The sequence below is a fragment of the Chionomys nivalis genome, chromosome 24 (genome assembly GCF_950005125.1).
Source record: "Chionomys nivalis chromosome 24, mChiNiv1.1, whole genome shotgun sequence".
NCBI classification, from domain to species: domain Eukaryota; kingdom Metazoa; phylum Chordata; class Mammalia; order Rodentia; family Cricetidae; genus Chionomys; species Chionomys nivalis.
The window spans coordinates 36,226,997-36,245,948 of record NC_080109.1 but is presented as its reverse complement, the minus strand read 5'-3'; the positions used below and the strand labels follow the sequence as shown (position 1 = coordinate 36,245,948).

At 46.0% G+C, this 18,952-nt stretch overlaps 1 protein-coding gene across 7 annotated transcripts in view; it reads right to left on the bottom strand.

Moving 5' to 3' along the window:
- Mecom (MDS1 and EVI1 complex locus) overlaps positions 1-18,626 on the bottom strand; it is a 557,609-nt gene extending 538,983 nt beyond the window's left edge. For all 7 annotated transcript variants that reach the window (XM_057757213.1, XM_057757215.1, XM_057757218.1 and 4 more), the window contains exon 1: positions 18,538-18,626. In XM_057757213.1, the coding sequence (XP_057613196.1) occupies positions 18,538-18,574 (37 nt within the window). In that variant the 5' untranslated portion in view covers positions 18,575-18,626. The remainder of the gene's footprint in view (positions 1-18,537) is intronic.
- Positions 18,627-18,952: the final 326 nt, after the last annotated feature.

Sequence of the window (18,952 nt, the reverse complement as noted above, 5' to 3'; positions counted from 1 at the left end):
TCCGGTGTCCTCGGTGGGAAGTCGCCTTATCTTGCATGGGTGCCCAGGAAACACGACCCTCCACTTTTTTTTTTTTTTTTTTTTTTTTTTTGGTTTTTCGAGACAGGGTTTCTCTGTGGTTTCGGAGCCTGTCCCGGAACTAGCTCTTGTAGACCAGGCTGGCCTCGAACTCACAGAGATCCGCCTGCCTCTGCCTCCCGAGTGCTGGGAATGATCTTCCACCTTTATTCGGGATAGGACAGAACACACAGTAGAGGGCTCACATTAACTTCCTGGGCCCTAGAGTGATGCAGATTAGCACTGCTGGAGCTGGAGACTTGAGTGAAGATGACTCACCTGGCTCTGAAGTGTCCATCTTTAACAAAGAAAGCAATATCCACCACAGAGAGGTATGGTGAGAACTGTGCTCATCCACAAAAGCTCAGCACTCTCTGATGGGACTGTTATTTATTCTCATTGTGATACATGCTCTCCAGTGTACAGAGTGAGAAACTGATGCACAGAGTGCTCATGTAACTTCTGTATGGCCATCCAGCCAAGACTTCCATCTAAGATGGCTCCACATTCTATATGCACATTCTAGAGTGCTAAATTTGCATAGTTCTTACAGCGTATAAAAGCTAACATGCATCCTCTTGTTTTACGGAGGAAAACAAAGGAGAGGTAACGATTAGTGATGTTCTATACATGAGGGTACTAAGGCTGCATAAGTTCAGGCTCTGCCAAGAAGTTGTTCAGTAATGAAGCAGTAAGATTGGGATTAAAACCTGTCCTGACTCCCCCAGACAGTTTCATTGATGAAAAAGCACACTTTTAGCATCCTGATATACCTTTTTGATTTTTTAGTTTGTTTATGTATGTGGTATGTACATGTATCCAGCAGTGTTCACCCATGTGGAGGCCAGAGGTTGACTCTGGGATGTCTTCTTCAATCATTTTTCCACCTCAAGTTTATTGAATTGAAAAAAAAAATTTTTCAGACACTGTATTCTGCTAATGGTTTCCTCTCCCCCAACTCTACCCAGATCCTCCCACTCCACTCTCCCAATTCCACATCATTTCTTTATCTTTAGAAAACAAACAGGTAATAATAATAATAATAATAATAATAATAATAATAATAAACAAAAAGCCAAATCTATAAAAACACAAAATTGGAAATCGGCAAAAGGTTAGTAAGACAAAAATAAAATGTCCCCCCCAAATTAATATGAAACAAAAAGTCTACAAAAATACCCTTGAATTTGTTTTGTGTTGGCATCTACCTGAACATGGGCCTACTTTGAAGTGTGGCTAATATATTCAGTGAAACACCATTGAAGAAACTAATTGTTCCTTTGCAAGTAGATGTCAATTGGAAATAGCATCTCGGTTAAGGATGGGACCCCATGTCCACTTCCCCCTCTTTGAGCTGGGACCCTGTCTGACCTGAACCTGAGCATAACTTGGATATGCTGCCACAGCCTCTGGAGTTCACATGTGTGTCCACCCTGCTGTGTCTGGAAGACACTGTTTCCTCAGAGTCGTCCCTCCCCTCTGGCTCTTACAGTCTTCCCTAAGCCCTGAGGGGAAGGCTTTGATATCCCACCCAGGACTGAGTGCTCCAAAATCTCTCACTCTGCACACTGTCCAGTTGTGGGTCTCTGTGTTTGCTTCCCTCTGCTGCAGGAGGAAGCTTCTCTGATGATGTCTGTGGGTATAGCAGAATTTCATTAAGAGTCACTTTATTGCTATTTCCTTAGCAGAACAGCAGTATTTGGTTTTCTCCTAGGCCCATGGCCTTCCCAGTCTCGGGTTTTTGACCACCCAAACAGTGTCAGAAAGGGTTTGATCTCATGGAGTGGTCTTTAAATAGCATCAGGAAGCAGCTGGTTACCCCGATAACATTGATGCCACTACTATACTAGCATACCATGCAGGCAGGTCACCACTGTAGATCACAGGGTTAGCAGCTGGTTGGTGTTTACCTTTCTCCTCTCATAGTACACAGCGTACCTTCTGGCACTGTAAACACCAGTCAGTAGGGCTCAAATTTCTAGCTAAGCATAAACTTGATGTGCCTGTCTCCCCCCCCCCCCACACACACACACACACCCAGTATGGAGTCACATACACTAATGCATCTGATTTTTCCTGAGTGCCAGGGTTCCCAACTCAGGTTCCCATAACCATACTTCCACAAGCAAGCCCTTTTTACCCACTAAGCCACCTCCCCAACTTTCAAAATAGACTTTTGAAACATTCCCACCTAAGGGGGAAGACCAGTTCTCCTTTCTTTAAGGTGAAGGGAGCTGAAAGCACTGTAGATGGCATCCTCCCCTGAGCAAAGCCCCTAGCCACAGTGAGTTCTACCTGACTGAGGAGACAGCCGGGCGAACCACTCTGAAATCAGTAAAGAAGGCAGGGAGTCAAATTTTCCACACTTCAGAAACCATCTACAGTCCTGGCCAACATCCAGACTAATTGAAAAGGCTGATTAAGATGCAACCCCTCCACTGCATCAGATAACAGAGGGGAACCTTGGTGTCTTAGGTTACCATCACCAAGGGCAGAAAGAGATAGCTGATGATCCTGCAGCCCTACGAAACCCCTAAGACACGTGATGCGTTTTACCTTGGCATTTTCCACCCGTTTTAATGATGTGTCTACCAAGTGGAAGAAGCAAAGATACGAGGCTGCTAATGAGTCAAACATCTGTGCCGTGTTTTACTATTACAATACTGTCAACAGGAAACTTAAATTACTAACATCATCTGCACTGGGGAGTTTTGCTCAGGGTTTCAGTCCATGCCCAGTAGTAATGACACTGGATGTGCCGATCTCTGTGCCAAGCCTATGTCTGGAACATTGGCTGGGACACATACACACAGCTCAGCAAGATGCTGGCAAAGAGAGTTGGAAGAAAAAGCAATTCTTTTTCTTCTTTATTTCTTTTGATGAACAACAAAATCACATGGTAGCACGAGACACAAGCTACTTTTCAGAGGACAAGTCTATCTTCGGGTAGTGCTCTCTCCTGTCGGATAAAAATTAGACCAGGGTCAGGGGTGTACCTCAGATTGAGAGTACTTGCCTAGCATTCACATGATCTGGCTGAATTCTGTCCCCAGCATTGTATAAAGCCATGGACTCATGCCTATAATCCCAGAACGCAAGAAGTAGAGGTAAGAAGATCGAAAGTTCAAGGTCATCCTTGACTATATAGTAATTTTGAAGCTAGCCTGGGCTACATGAGACCCTGCCTCAAAATAAGAAGAATAAGAACAGAGAGGAGGAAGAAAAGGAGGCAGGGGAGGGGGGGTGCTGAGCCTAGAAACAAGACATGCGTTTTGAAACCATGGGAACATCAGTTTGGGCATCATTTTCCTCCCAGAGCTGCACGTGGCTAGTATAGCAAACTCCTCCCAAAAGAACCTGTTGACCCATGACAGGAAAAGGTATGAAAACTACACATGAGGTGAAACTAATGCCGGGGTCATAGGAAGGGATGGCTTGACCATCCACAGAGCCACAGCAGGGGCAGAGACCCAAGGACAGCCTGTGTCTGCTCAGTTAGTATGATCACACACACGCACACACACAAGGACAGCCCGTGTCTGCTCAGTTAGTATGATCACACACACGCACACACACAAGGATAGCCTGTGTCTGCTCAGTTAGTATGATCACACACACAAGGATATTCTGTGTCTGCTCAGTTAGTATGATCTCTCTCACACACACACACAACACACGCACACACACAAGGATAGCCTGTGTCTGCTCAGTTAGTATTCTCTCTCTCTCTCTCTCTCTCTCTCTCACACACACACACACACACACACAAGGACATCCTGTGTCTGCTCAGTTAGTATGCTCTCTCTCACACACACACAACACACGCACACACACAAGGATAGCCTGTGTCTGCTCAGTTAGTATTCTCTCTCTCTCTCTCTCTCTCTCTTTCTCTCTCTCTCTCTCTCTCTCTCTCTCTCTCTCTCTCTCTCTCTCTCTCTCACACACACACAAGGACATCCTGTGTCTGCTCAGTTAGTATGATCTCACACACACACACTCAAAGTTGATGTGTGGTCCTTTTATGAAACACTGGACTGCCAGCCAATCTTTTTAATAACCGGAGAGATGGCTCAGCAGTTAAGAGCACAGGCTGCTCTTCCTGAAGACCCAGGTTTAATTCCCAGTGACTACATGGTGACTCACAACCATCTGGAACTTCAGTTCTATGGGACACAAAGCCTTCTTCTTGTCTCGGTAGACACCAGGCATGCACCCTTACAAATAAAAATAGTTTTTAAATTCTTTTTTTGATGTGTAAGTTGTAGTTCTCAGAACTGAAACATTTTTCCTGCATCATGGGAAGAGATAATGAATTTTCTATTGAGAATTGATGTGACATACGGGTGTATCTACTGTGTAGACCACTGTCACTCAATGGGTATGGCCTGCTGCCCTTGCTTTCCTTCTCACCTCCCTGTATTGAAATAATCTGTTTACATGTGTGTCTCTCCCAAAGGATTTTAACTTCTTCAAGAGCAGAAAACAGATTTTATTTCTCTTTGCATGCTCATGGCTTGCCTTGACCTTCTTAATATATATGCTCGATAAATATTTATTTAACAGAGCTGAATTTTTGGTTCAGAAATTTAGTATGTTTTTCCCATAGTGCCTCTAACCCAGTGACTGCAGATCAAACACAGACGTTTCACCCCCTCCATCGATAAAGCAAGAGGCACAAACATCTCTGTCTAGGCTACTAGTTCATGGAGTCACGTGGACTAGGTGTCTATAAATGAATGCCACAAAACTGAAGTGACTCTTATGATATTTATGTTTCTCTGCTTCTGGTAAGAATTAAGAACAAGGCAAATGCGTGTGTCTGCAGCTCTCCAAGTGACAGTGTGCCACCCATTAAGCACATAATAAAGATTCCCTATTGAGCTCGGAAACTATACTATTTGCCCAAGCAAGCCTGAGGACCTAAGTTCAAATCCCCACAAGTCATGTAAAACTAGGTATGCCAGTGCATGTTTGTGACTCTAGACAAAGATGGGAGGCAGAGATGGGAGAATCCCCAGAAGCTTGAGGGCCAACTAGCTTGGCACACACAAGAGCAAACAACAAAGAAACCTTGTCTCCGTTAAAGTGGGAAGTGAGACAGCAGAGTCTGTTCTCTGGCTGCCATACACATCCCTGGCAGCGACGCTGTGCTGTGCTGTGCTGTGCTCCCTAACATATAACCAAGCATTGCGTTCTTTGCAACTCAAGCAATGTCTGGCAATAGAGACCTGTGGCTTGTCTCCTCCATAGTGTGAACTCTCGTGGGCAGAGGCCCAGTCTGAACTGTTGTCCCTTGTCTTCCCTTCTCCTAAAACTAGGAGATCAATGAGCATCTGTTGCGTGAATGCCTGGACAGTGGTCACCAACAGCACGGTATTCATAAATAAGCTGGGTTTTATTTTTAAATACCTTAAACAAAAGCTGTCCCCACACTAAGATGTGAGTCATTAAGTAAAGCGGGCTAAGGCCTCCACGTCTAGCAGGTGTGGAGAGAAACACAACCGAGCTTTATTTTCGGATGGAATCCCAAATCCATGAGAGAGCACTGAAGCACCCGGCACATGGCTTCCCTGTGGCAACAGAAAGATTTGATGAGAGAGTAGCTGAGGGCCCAGGGCCTCAAGCTCCTGAAATGGCTCTGTAGCCGCTGACAGACAGCAGCAAGACATAGCTATGCTCTCTACGTACCAACTACAGTCAAGCTGTATGCACTGAGTTCCTGGGCTTTTTGGTTGTTCTGCCATCCATACCAGGCACTCTACAGATATTTATGGGTTCAATCTGATTGATCTAAACTAAAATGTATTTTTAGAAATGTTAAGTAGGAACACTGTTCCATGCCTCCGTGGAACAACCTTAATGCACACACAACACACACACAATTAAAAAATAAACTCATAACAAATTCTGTACTCTAAGGAATCACAATTTAAGTAAATTAATTCATTAGAAGATTTATGTGGCTAGATTTTAATTCCTTGAGTAGTATCTATGCAAACCTAATCTAAAATATCCAGTATCATTTTAATCTCATACAATCCAATGCACTTTAATAAAGTAGTTACCAGTAGAACCAACACCCAGCTATTCATCCCGTGTGTGTGGGGGGGGGGTGTGGGTGTGTGTGTGTATGCATGCACAACCTTCTGTGTAAACAAACAAATTGAACTAATTTTTTTCAGGACATTTTTATATTTAATCAACAACATTGCCAAAGAATGCCATCCTTCAGAAATCTCTCTATCCTGGTTTCTAACTTATAGTAAAATGGAGTGTTGCAGCCAATGGAAATTAGTGTGGAAATTTATAATGTCAATTTTTCAATGCTATAGTTACAAGGAAGAGATAGTTTCCACTATAAAAATTGCCCTGAAGACTTAAACAGCAATCTCTCTCAAGCCACAACATTATTAGCATGTGTTCCTAATAACCATCAGTCCTCAAAAGAAAGCTCACTCCGTTCAGTGTCTCTTCAAGAATCAGGACAGGTCAAAAAGATGGGTCAACGGGTAAAGATGCTTGTCACCAGACCTGAGCACCTGAGCCGGACCCCAGGGGCCCATGTGGAGAAAGGAGAGAGTCAAGTCCTGCAGGTTGTCCTCTGACCTCCACTTGAACACTATCATACATGTGCACACATACACACACAAAATGAGATAAAACAGAATAAAAATGTAATCAGAAATACATGGGGATCCTCACCCCACAACTACCTAAAAAAGAAAAAGAATTCGGGAGAAACATATATAACTATACCAGGAAGCATTTTTTTATTCTAATAAAATAAAAGAGCCTACAAAAAAAAATTGTCCTGCAGTCTGGTTACCCAGTTGAAAATATTTGCTATCTAAATGATCTTTTCAATTCATAGGCTATAAATTATCATGGGTAGTTTTTTTCTTTTTTTTTTTTTTTTTTTTTTTGGTTTTTCGAGACAGGGTTTCTCTGTGGTTTTGGAGCCTGTCCTGGAACTAGCTCTTGTAGACCAGGCTGGTCTCGAACTCACAGAGATCCGCCTGCCTCTGCCTCCCGAGTGCTGGGATTAAAGGCGTGCGCCACCACCGCCCGGCCATGGGTAGTTTTTTAAGAATATCCAAGTAAGTCTTAGCTTCAGGCAACCTTCCTCATTTACCCAATACTTGCATCCACTGCCTTAAAGTATACTCACTGAACAGGGCAGTGGGATAATAATGAACTACCTCAACGAGGAAATTACCAAAAATTATAAAAACTGTTAGCCCCTGACAACCTGCTGGACTGTGGGTATTGATTCAACTCCAGCCTGCTCTACCAGCAGGAGAAAATGCAAACGAGGCAGAAAGATGAGATCCAGAGAAATTCCTTAAGGTTGAAATCTCAGCTAGATCCCAGTGAATCTTTCCAAGATGTACCTTGGCTCTGGGGTTAGACCCTTGAACCTCCAGTGGGGGTGGGGAGAGGGGGAGTTTAAGCAAAGATGCTTGGAAAATCAGATCTGCCCTGGCAGGGTGAGGCAGCCCTCAATGACCTCCTCTAACCCTGCTGTGCGGGCTTCTCAGAAGCCTGCAGGCTTCACCCTGAACTGCAAGCTTCCTCGAATTGTAGACTTAGCTTTCAGTTTCCCTTGGAGTCCTAGTTAGGGGAACTTCCCTGTCTGTTCTTTTCTAAAACCTGAAAAATACCTAAATGTCTCTCTAGAGCACTGGTTGAACACAGCCGATTGGGTCCAAACAGTAGAGGTGAATGCATCAGGGTGGCACGTACGGATGAAAGAAAGTCTCTAGGGTATGTGTTCAGGTTCAAAAAGGAAAAAGCAAGTCATAAACGTGTGTGTGTGTGTGCGCGCACGCGTGCACGCTAAGAGCTACTGTGTGTACAAGCGACTGTGCAGGAATTTCCACTGAAGGATGAATGGTGAGGGGCGCACAGCGGCAGGTGGTGCACAGCAACGATTTAGAGACTTGCACTCTCTTCATGACACAGTTGTAGTTATATGCTGAGGGTAAACTGTGTGGTATAAATAACATTTCTAAGGTAATTTTAAAAGATTGTTGAGAACTTTAGGGTCTTACAGTATAATATACCAGGGTGAAGTAAGAGGTAAACCACCTTAATATTCATGACTGGAATTTGAAAGCTCATGACCTCTCAAAGTGGTATGAAAATGTTGATGTATTTTTTGGGGTACCTTCTCTAAAGAGGTCCCATGCCTTTCAGCAGATTGTCTCGGAAGTCTGGGACCCAAAGGAATGTTGTAAAGCACAGCCACAGCAGAAAGAGAGACAGGCATTTCATCTCTTTATCCTACCTTATTAACGTTTCATCATGACATATTCATACACCTCCCACCAAAGAAGATCTGTGCTCTACAGCAAAGCCTGAGAACCATGGCTCATAGTTTCTACCCCCATTTGAAGGAGGGTCTGGGTTTGGGAAAGAGTTCTGTGGGCAAAGTGTTGATGGTACCTGAGGATCTGAGTGAGCTGGGACTCCTAGCACACGAATGAAAATCAGACAAGGCTGTAACTCCAGTACTGGTTGACAGAGACTGGAAGGTCCCACGGGTACACTGCTCAGCCATTCTAGGCAAAAAGGTGTTCTCCTCAGGTTCAGCAAGAGACCCCCCTCTCAAAATAATGCACAAACGCAACCAAGAAAACACAGCCTAACATTGATCTCTGGCCTCCATGTACACCCGCATGAGTGGGTACACACACATACACACATACACACACACAATAAAGGGCTCCCATCCAATTTATAAGCATTCCTAATAACAGCAGAAAAAGTCACATCTGGCTTTGGGGCAAAATGCTTTCCCACATTGAAACCCTTCAGTGATTCAAGTTTGAGCACAGCTGTCTAAGGAATAATTACGTTTTCTCCATAGAAATGGGATAGTTGTGAACCTGGGAGTGAGGGTGTGGACACATTGGGGGAGGGGCAGAGCGTAAAGGGTGGGGTTCATCTAATCTCAGTAAAACAAGGCTCAGTAAGTATAGCATCATCTATCAAGCTTAAACTGTCCGAAAGAATCTTTAATCACAAACGAGCATTAAAATATACCACAAAATTCTTTCTGCTATGCTGGGTATTAATACCGTATAAATTGAGGTCAGGATTTATGTAAAAATGTGGCTTCTAATGAATTCTGTGAGTTTGAGATCCTGGAATTCCATGAGTCCACCAACATCTTCCCAGTCTCTACCTTGATTCCCTGATATTCTCTAGCTTCAGATGCAGAGTTTAAGATCAAGAGAGACTTAAGTGAGGAGCCAGCGGGTGGACCTGAAGTGGCAAAATGAGGGATATTTATTACTGGTGAAAATTAGGAATAATGCCCACTTTCCAATGTGTTTTCCAGGTGGTTTATCACTGTCAAAACAGGCCAAGGGCGGATTTGGTATGCAACTGAAGCTTCAGCTATGCCAGAATCTTAGGGCTGTCATCCCCTAGCTGTGCAGGTTTCCCAGACAAAGAAACTGAAGGGGTTTGCATAGTTCAAGACCCAAAGCTGACCGCCATTTCTAATCGTCTTGATGACTGCCTTGACAAGCCTAGAAGAAGACACAGAGCAGAAAAGGAATCTGCAAAAGCTTTGCAGTTAAGCCAGGAAGAGAAGCTATGCAGGAGGAAGATGGGAGATTTATCACAAAATTCCAAAACCATCCTATGTTAATTCTTACAGTTGGAATGAAATGGCCTGGAGAAGTCGTGCCTTGAGGTGTGCTTCCGAGGAGCACGAAGAAGGGAGAATTCAGGTAGAATCCTAGAGAACTAGATGTTAATCGTAAAAGGACAGTATGGATTGGTTTACAGGCTATGGCGAAAGCACAGCAAAGAACTGGGAGGGAGGAATGTAAAGGAAACTGGTCAGAGGGTGGAGCACAGACCCAAAGAGCATGTCAGCCAAAGAGAGAAAGAAGCCTAAAAAGTTAATGAAATGCAATGAACATGCGCTGTGTTTGTAGTCCACTTAATGAGTTCTAAACTCACTGGCCGGTCAAAGCTCACGTGATATAACTGCCCTTGTTCATAAGGAAGGAAGCTGGAACACAGAGTGATTAAGCGGCCTGCCTTCACTTCAGTCAGCTAGCGAACAGTTGTGCCAGGATCTGAACCAGAGAGCCTAAACTCAGAGTCACCCAGGCTCCAGAGTGTGAAGAATTTAGATCTTAGCATTGTGTAGCAAATTGGGAGTCATGTATCTAAGAGTTCATTGGAAATGTTTATAAGCAAGGCTTATTACTTCTCAAACACACCTCTATATGCATGGCAATATCCCAGCCATGTTATTCGACGTGAAGCAGTCATTGAAAAGTCCATTTATGGTCGCACTGACATAAATTAGTTGTTCAGTCCAACATTCATTAGTAGTGCCCATTGTATTACTATTGCACCATGGCTCTCCCCCCCTCGAATCCTCAGAGTCTAATCTAACCTTTTAATTTAACCAGTATCTGTGCTAGCAATACAACACACGATTGCAAAGACCAATGTGTTTATTTTTAAATACCCTCTGCACATCTCCCTTAGGTTTAGGTCTTTAGAGGCAGGATGTGACATCTAAACCTTCCTAGAAAGGCAGGGCCAACTTTTCTTCTGATCACCACCATCAGTAAAGAAATAAATTCTTCTCACACTGTGGAGAACCACTGTACCCCAATGGTTTACACTGTACCCCAATGGTTTACAGCCCCAAGCCCGCAAATCAAAGAATTGGGTTAAATAAAAAATAAAGATTGGTGCCCTGCGGCTACAGGGGAGGAAGGGAAGTTTCAGTTTGATCTCTTGTTGTTTAACCAGTTAACAATAAATAGCATGGAGGAAGAGAAAGACACAACATTGCTGCCAAAGATTCTCTCTCTAGATAAATGACTAGATATCAGAATCTGGGATAAGTTACTTTCACTTATCAAAACACAAGCAAGTGTGTACATGTACACACACACACACACACCAAGAATAAACAAACTTCTCACATTTTCACAGTAAATGCATTACCTAGTTTGACTTCAATTATAATGCGTCCAAATTTTATATGCAACCTCCTTCCCTGGGTAGGGGAATACAACACACTGAGAGGACAAACAAGACGTTTCCTATGGGCGTATAAACACTTCTAAAACTGAGGCTGCAAAAACACACAGATTAGGAGAGGGAAAGTGTATTTCCTCTTCAGAAATTTTAATTAATAAATCAGACAAGAAATGATTGAGATGGACTGATTGACTAATTAATTGATTGATTGATTGATTGATTGAGGCTTAGGTACGTGGCAAACATGCACCTGATGAACACTCATTACTTCTTCACCAGAGCCCAGGGACGATGGTATTATTACTTCCACTTCACTAATAAAGAGCCCAGGGAGAGTGGTATGATTATTCCCACTGCACAAGGAAAGATGCCCAGGGAGGGTAGTGTTATTGCTCCCACTTTGCAAGAGGCATCCAATAGCTTGAAGCTGACCTGGCTATTCAATCGGGGATCACACTCAATTCAGACACTGCTGTGCACATTTAAATGCTCATGAGAGCTGAAACCATGCATCGCCGAGCATGGGGCCTACCACACAGCAGGACTTCATTAATATTTGTTGTCTAAAATATCACCAAACCCTACCAAGGGCTTCATAGAAGGGCTTTCATAAATGCCATCATTTGAACAACACCGAGGTACAAAATTAGATCCTCAGGCAGACTCTTAACAAGGCTAAGAATCCTCCTCCGTCCTCCCTGTGACACTCATTGACTTCCCGAACAGCTACTTAATAAAAGAATTAATAAAAAAAAAAAATTAATAAAATCTGTTTTCTAGATAATTTATCCTTTAGAATTATAATAAAATTAGTACTCAGTGATTGGACTGAACATACAGTAAAGCAAAAACATGTTTGTTGTTGAATAAGAATATGGAGAATCAACATTAAAGCAATTCCAGAATGAACACATTTGAAGAATCAGGAATTTGATTAAAACTTCAGCTGCCTCTGCAATGAAACAGTTCTTTAACGACAGAAGAACTTTTACAATAATGCAGAAGAGCTCTGCTCCAGGCCGAACTCTCCCCCACTTTAATCATGACTATTATTTCCGAAAATGAAAATGGCTGAGGTCATTGTAATCTATTTCAGGGTTTGCATGCGTTGGTGGTATTTTTCCCTTGGCTTTGAGCTCTCCACATTACTAGCTAGACGTTATGGGTTTTGCTATGTGCCCTTTCAAATCCCATTCTTTTTAATAATGGAATTTACACAAATAAATTAAAGCAAATTCCACTTTCTTTCCTAACAACTCCAGATGGAGTCCACACTTGCAAGAGACCTGGAACTTGTTTTTGTTAAAAAATAAATAAAATAAAATAAAATAAAATAAAAAGAGTACTTTTTAGAACAACATGGCATGCTGCCCCCATCTGCATAAAACACTATTTGGTTGCCCAAAACTGCTCGAAAATGAGGGAAACTGTAAGGTTCATATTGTTCTTTTGACCAAACTGAAATAATATACAGGTATCTATTGCATCCAGCTTACACAGAGACAAGGGAAATGCCCAGAGACAAATTCCGTAAGTAGGGTTGGAAGGTCTGTATAGCCATAGACATCAGGAAAACCCTTAGAACCCAGTGCCCAACATTATCAAATAACTCACTGGATTCACATAATCACACACTCGCTTTAGGTGTGATTTCACTGGCTTTCTGAACTTGGTGTGTTCTATCTTATGTATTTGTTTTATTCTAACTTGCGCTCCTTCTGAATTTTTTTATTTAATACTATTTTATGTTGTTTTATTTTATTCTGATTTGCTGTCCTGTCACACAGAATACCTCAGCTTCTAAGGACCAAGGATGGCTTTGCCATACATACACGTTGTGGAGCTCTAGCTGTTAAAAATGCCTTAAGCTCTGTTTGTTGTTTGTTTATTTTATTTTATTTTTTTGAAAATAGACTTGCAAGACCAATGCAATAAGCTTTTATGAAAGAGGTGAAATAATTTTAAACACAGACACACAATGAGTTTATTTATTTAGAAACTTGTTAAATGGAGTCTGGGAATTCAAATATTCAATGTTGACATTGTACAGAACTGGCCAGGAGCCAGGGCCTGGTCTCCAGTGGGACCCATTGGACTAGGAATCCAGGCCTTTCTCTCCTCCCACTTGAACTAAAAAGGTTGAAGCCATTAGTTCTGCACACAGCAGTAACTGAGCCACACTCATATAACCTGCCCCAACCAGGGTGCTTCCAAGGAGGAGAGGGCAAGTGTGTTAACTCTTCAGTGCTGAGCTAGAGCATTCTGTCACACTTAGACTTTTGTAAGTAGTTTCTCTGCTGTGCAGAAACTTCTCTGAAGTTCCCTGCATGGCAAGTAAGCCAAAGCAGCGAACAAGAAATATTTCCTCTGTGTGTGCTAAGGGCGGGGTCTCCAAGTGCCTGCAACCTACAAGTCTGGAAGAAGCATTCTGCCTCTCTCTGGTCCTTCCCTTCAGTGTTGTCCTCTCTACATGGACAAATTCCTTGAAAATCCCATTAAACTCCTCAGGAGGCCAGAGAGTAGGGAGAGGGAAAGAATCTAATTTTAGAAAAAGGATCCTGGCTAGTGGGGTGGGGAAATGTTGAAGGAACTACTGATTCACGTCAGAAGGAAAAACAGACCCACCAGCTGCAACAGACATGCCTGGACTGCAGCCTCCATCCAGTCCAGAAAGGGTTAAGCATCACTTCAGAAAATAGTGCTTGGCACCCTTGCTGTGTCTGTCTCCTCCTGGCCCGTGCCCTCCTCCAAGAGGATGCCTTAGGGAATGCCCTACAGAGGGAAGGAGTAAATGAGGATGTGCACAAGAATCCAGAAGTGAGAGTTGTGTGCACGAGTTGCGTATGTCTACACTGCCGCGGCAAACAAGGCTCAAGGCAAACGGTGTACCAGGCACTAAGCATAAGCACCCTGGGGTTGAAGTGAAGGTGCACTGTCTAATCAAAGCCTTAAGCGCAAAGCAAGAAGTCTGGGGAGGTAGAGGGGCTGGAAGGGACTGGAAACAGTGTGCTCTGAGGGAACTCTGGCTCCTTCATCCCTGGGACTTTGCCTGCCCCACCCCGACACCCCATAAGGGCCAGTTTTCTCTGCAGCCAGCACTTTGGAAATGAAGAGGAGGGATGTCATTGTAAAGAATTGAGCTCTGTCTGGCTCCCAGTACCTTGAGAACCAGAAAAGAACCTGTGAACAAACAAGTCAAATCCCCCCACCTTGTGGCCCGCTTGCTTTCAGGGAGGCACTCCAGGGGGATGCCAGGAAAGAGGCTGCCAAGGTGGGGTCCCAGCTATAGTCGTGCCCCCTTGTTCCACCAGCCCGGGGTTAGACTCAGCCAGGAGTCCTCAGCTGTGGCCTTCCTGCTCTGGTCCGTTCTGTAGCCTCTGTTATACAACCCTCTCCCCCTCCAATTCCAAAAGCAAAACAAAATAAACTCTCAAACGCTCAGATGTTAAAAAAGAAACTGCTTACAAGACCCACCTTCAACTTCAAAGGAAGAGAGGGGGACTTGTTAATTTCTATTCCACAGTCGCCCTGTATGCTGAGTGTCTGTACAGGAGGGTAGGCCTCTGAACAGGGAGAGATCTTAATTAAGAAAGCTTGAGATGGGGCTATCCTCAAAACCTAGACGCTCACTCAGACTTAGGCACAGGGACAGAAGGACACAGTCGCCAAAACCTGAAACTCACAGGTCCAGGCACATAAGGCTCTGCAGCTAATGAAGGGTCCTCTCCCACAGTGGTGGGGATGAGGCAAGAAAGAAAGGCAAAGTCAACCTTCCCCTAAACACAAATCCAAGAGGGGGCGCGAAAAGAAACGAAATGGTGCCTCAAAGTGCCAAACGTAATAAAGAAGCCCTAAGCCAGGGTAATGATCAAATAATGGCGAATGAAACGTCTTCCTAGAAGGGGCCTCAGCCTCCACCGGGAGAATAATTTTTCCTTCTTCAAAGCAGCCTGGAATAAACAAATAAACGCATGCTAGAAAGCAAAAGGGGCCACGCGGTGCCGCTTCTTAAGGCGAGTGAGCACGCGGGAGTCCAGCCTAAACCCGGCTGTGATTGTCTTCAGAATTAAGTCTAGGTGCTGAGTTGCAAGGGCGAGTTTAAACATGGGAAGCAGAACTGGCATGCACCTTTCCAACTTCGGACCCTGTTTTCAAACAAAGATCAAGGCCAGAACAAGTGCCTCCCGCCACCGCCAGGGTTCTGATAATCTTGTCCCTTCTGCGTCTGCAACTATGGGGGTTACTGGATGAAACTTGTTCATGGCTTTGACTGAAACCCTGCAGGCTGGTTCTTTGGGAATGCACAGTGCGGTTCCCTTCGGTATTTTAGGCTCCAGACGTGCACAGTGCACAGCAGACCCTACATCACTTCCTTCGCAACCCTGAGGAGAGTGGCAACTGGAATTCCTGGTCAGGCCCAGGTGCTTCTCTAGCAACCCCGCGCCACCCCAAATAACCAAATAAAACGACTGAGAAGTCTCCTGGCTGCCAAGAGTGGCCTTGGCTTATTTCGTTTTCTTTTCTTGAAGATTCAAATGTAAGTCAAAGGTTTTAGACAGTACATATTTCGATTTTCTTGATTTCCCCTTTTTTTATTTTTTACATTAAACTTTTATGTCTCCTCATATGGTTTACAACGAAATTATCTGTTTCAAATATTGTGTGCGAATAAGTCCTACAAGTTAGGCTCAAGATTGTGCATTCAATCTGTCCGTGTAACATCAGGGACCATTTTCAAGGTATGTGGTCTCTGGTCTCCCACCATGGGCTCCTGAGCTTTAGCCAAGACCAAGCTAAATTGACATCCACCTAAGTCTTACACGAAGGATAAAAAGAATAATCAACTATCGGAGAAAGCTCTGTTTCTGTCTATCTTGTTTTCCTCCTAAGGCTTTCATTTACCACGATTACAGTAAATTTTTTTTTCTTGTTTTGTTTCTGGTTACATCACCTCTTCCAAACGCAGGAAGGAAAAGAAGAGAGAAAAGGAAAGAGAAAAGAAAAAGCAGCTAAGTTTCCCTTGGATGATTGCACCGCAAGGGTCACCAGCCAGCTCTGCCACGCGCTGTTCGGCAAAAGGAAATAGCGCTTTAAAATACAAAAATCTCTAGTTTTGCTATGATTTCCTTTATTGCCCAGACCGTAGCTGGAAAACAGCACGAGCAGCGCCGGTGTTTCAGGAAGGCAGCTGAAGTAGCAAAGCCCGGCTAGTGGGAACCTGAGGCTCAGCAGAAGTTCCTAAGGCTGGGTCCTGCTCTCTGGGAACACATGGGCATCCTTATCCACAGGAGACAAAATCAATGTGTCTCACATGCGGTGACTGACAAGTCCCATCAGATCAGAAATGAGGCTCAGCCTCTCAACGCTGAGTGGGCTGCGCGGTGTACAGCTTGCTTACTAATTAAAACAGCTAGGGCGCGGGGAGGGGGTGCTTAAGAAAATTCGAAGGATTTTGCGTTCTGCTTTCGCTTCGTAGGATGCCGGGCAACCAGGCACTGTGCAAAGCCTTGGGCTTTTATTTCACAACTTACTGCTCAGTTGAACCGATCTCCCTGCCTCCTCTCAAACACACACACACACACACACACACACACACAAAACCTAACCTTTGAAGTCTTAAAGCCATCAAGCATGTGTGCATTTATTACCTCTCGGATGAAAATAAAAAAAGACATCGAGCTCAATGAAAAGCCAACAGGAAAAATACAGTTCCGCTGGCGCACTTTACACTGTTGCAACGAAGTGAAAAGAGCCATGGTAGCAGAGAAGAAGCAGGCTGCCTTGATAAGGCGGCCGGCCCTGAAATTAGGTTGATTCCTACGACCTGAGTTCCGAGGGAAAAGATGCCACTAGGGAGTGTGTGAGTGCGCGGCATGAGTTCGGAATAGCTGAAGCTCTGGAAGGGCGCTTGGGAGGCCCGCGTCTTGCCTGGCGACTCACTGGAGTCCCCAACGCAGTGCGCTGAGGAGGCTGAGACTGTGGCCGGCGCCGCGGTGCCAAGATGCGCCCCGTGTGCCGTAGGGAGTCGTTTGGGGACTTCGCTGGGGGAAAACAGACTACCCACGTACCATCTTTCGCCTCTCTGGTCCGAAACAAAACAATTAGAGAGTTCGGTATTCCGTAAATCCAAGTGTGAGAGCCAAGGGCGGCCTGGCCGGTCCCCTCCCGTAGCAGCTCTGACAACGGGGGAGAATGCTGCAGACTGCCCGCTGTGTCCCCTTCGACGCAGAGCAGATTTTGAACAAACCCAGCCTGGTTACCTATTAGCCCAAGCTATGCAGCGCTTCCCATCCTACCCTGTCCCGGAGTGTCACCCAAGCCCTTTGCTGAAAGAGTGGGGGTGGGGGGGGGATGGGAGTCCCGTCTCCCCTGGCCCAAAACCCCACTGCCTAGTCTGGCGTGACCGAGACTGCTCCTTTCCGGTCAGGGAGAGGGCGCCGTGGAGAATGAGTGACCTGGGACCCTGGCTGCACCCAGCAAGAGAGCCGCAGGCTGAGCTGCGCCCTCTCGGCGGCCCCAAGTTCCGACAGCCCGCCCCCTGGGGGTCACTCGGCGCCCTGCCAGGCCGGGGTTCTCCGGTCGGAGCGCGCCCTCCCGGCCTTGTCTGCACCGTCTTCGCGGCTGGCCGCTTGCCCTCCAGGCCAGGGCCTGGGAGCGCTGGCGCGGCCTCCTCTCTCCCCACCTGCCGAGTGGATCTGCGGAACCCGAAGCTCGGTGCCGCCAGTGCTCCCCCCCATCCAGCCCCAGGACCACGGCCCCCCTCTGTCTCCTCTTTCCCGGGGCTCTGGCCGCGCAGCTCACACCGCCGCGCCGTAGGACCGAGCGCACAGCGCCCACTACCGCAGCCGCCGCTCGGCGCAGCCCGCTCGCCCCGCGCAACTTGCAAGCGGCTGCCTCGCAACTTTTCCCAACTCCGCCGCTGCTGCCGCCGCCACCGCGGCTTCCTCGGAGCCCGCCACCCATTCCAAACCCCAGAAACAAACCGAGACTCCGAAAGGCGCCCTTCCCCCTACCCGCTCCCCCCCCACACCCCCGCTCCCTCCCTCCTCCCGCTCCGGGGACTAGCTGGTTGGCCAGAGGCGACTCTCCCCCGCCTGGGGGGAAGGGAGGGGAGGGGGACACACTCTCCTTCCCCCCCCCCCACCCCTTCACGTTCACTCTCGCGCGCTCTCCTCCCTCCCACCCAGCTTTTTGCTGCCCCCACCCCCACCCGGGAGTTGCCACAGCTGGTCCTGGTGCGGGACTTAGGGCTACCGTGGCTCCTCCGCACCAAGAGCAAGAGCCAGGACACGGAGGCTAGAATCGGCAGGTTGCTCGGGCTGCAGGCTGCGCTGTGCTTGCCTTCTACCCGGGGCCCCGCGCCAAAGCAACCCGCGCTCTCTCCCCGAGCGCTAGAGACAGATATGCAAGATGGCAGAGGAGGGGGAAAAGCCAATAGAAAAGGGATATTGCACCTACTTGTGGCCAGTTTCCTTGCCCTGCCTTTGGATCTCATGCTGTGCCCAGTCCTGCAGTCGCTGCTGGGTGGTTGGGTTTTTTTTCTTGGATCTTTTCCTTCTTTTGCGCTCTCTCTCTCTCTCTCTCTCTCTCTCTCTCTCTCTCTCTCTCTCTCTCTCTCTCTCTCTCTCCTCTGTGTGTGTGAGTGTGTGTGTGTCACGCACGCACACACACTTCCACACTCGGTCTTTCACTCTCTCTCCCTCCCTCTCTCTCTTTCTCTCAATCCACACTCGCTATCTCTAGCATTGTCAGTTTGGACACCTTCGCACATGCGCGCTAGACGCCCCTCCAACATCTCAACGCCGCCAAAAAAAGTTTGGAGCGATTTATCACTTTGATTTGGAGATCTTGTCAGATGGCAATCGCCGAGGAG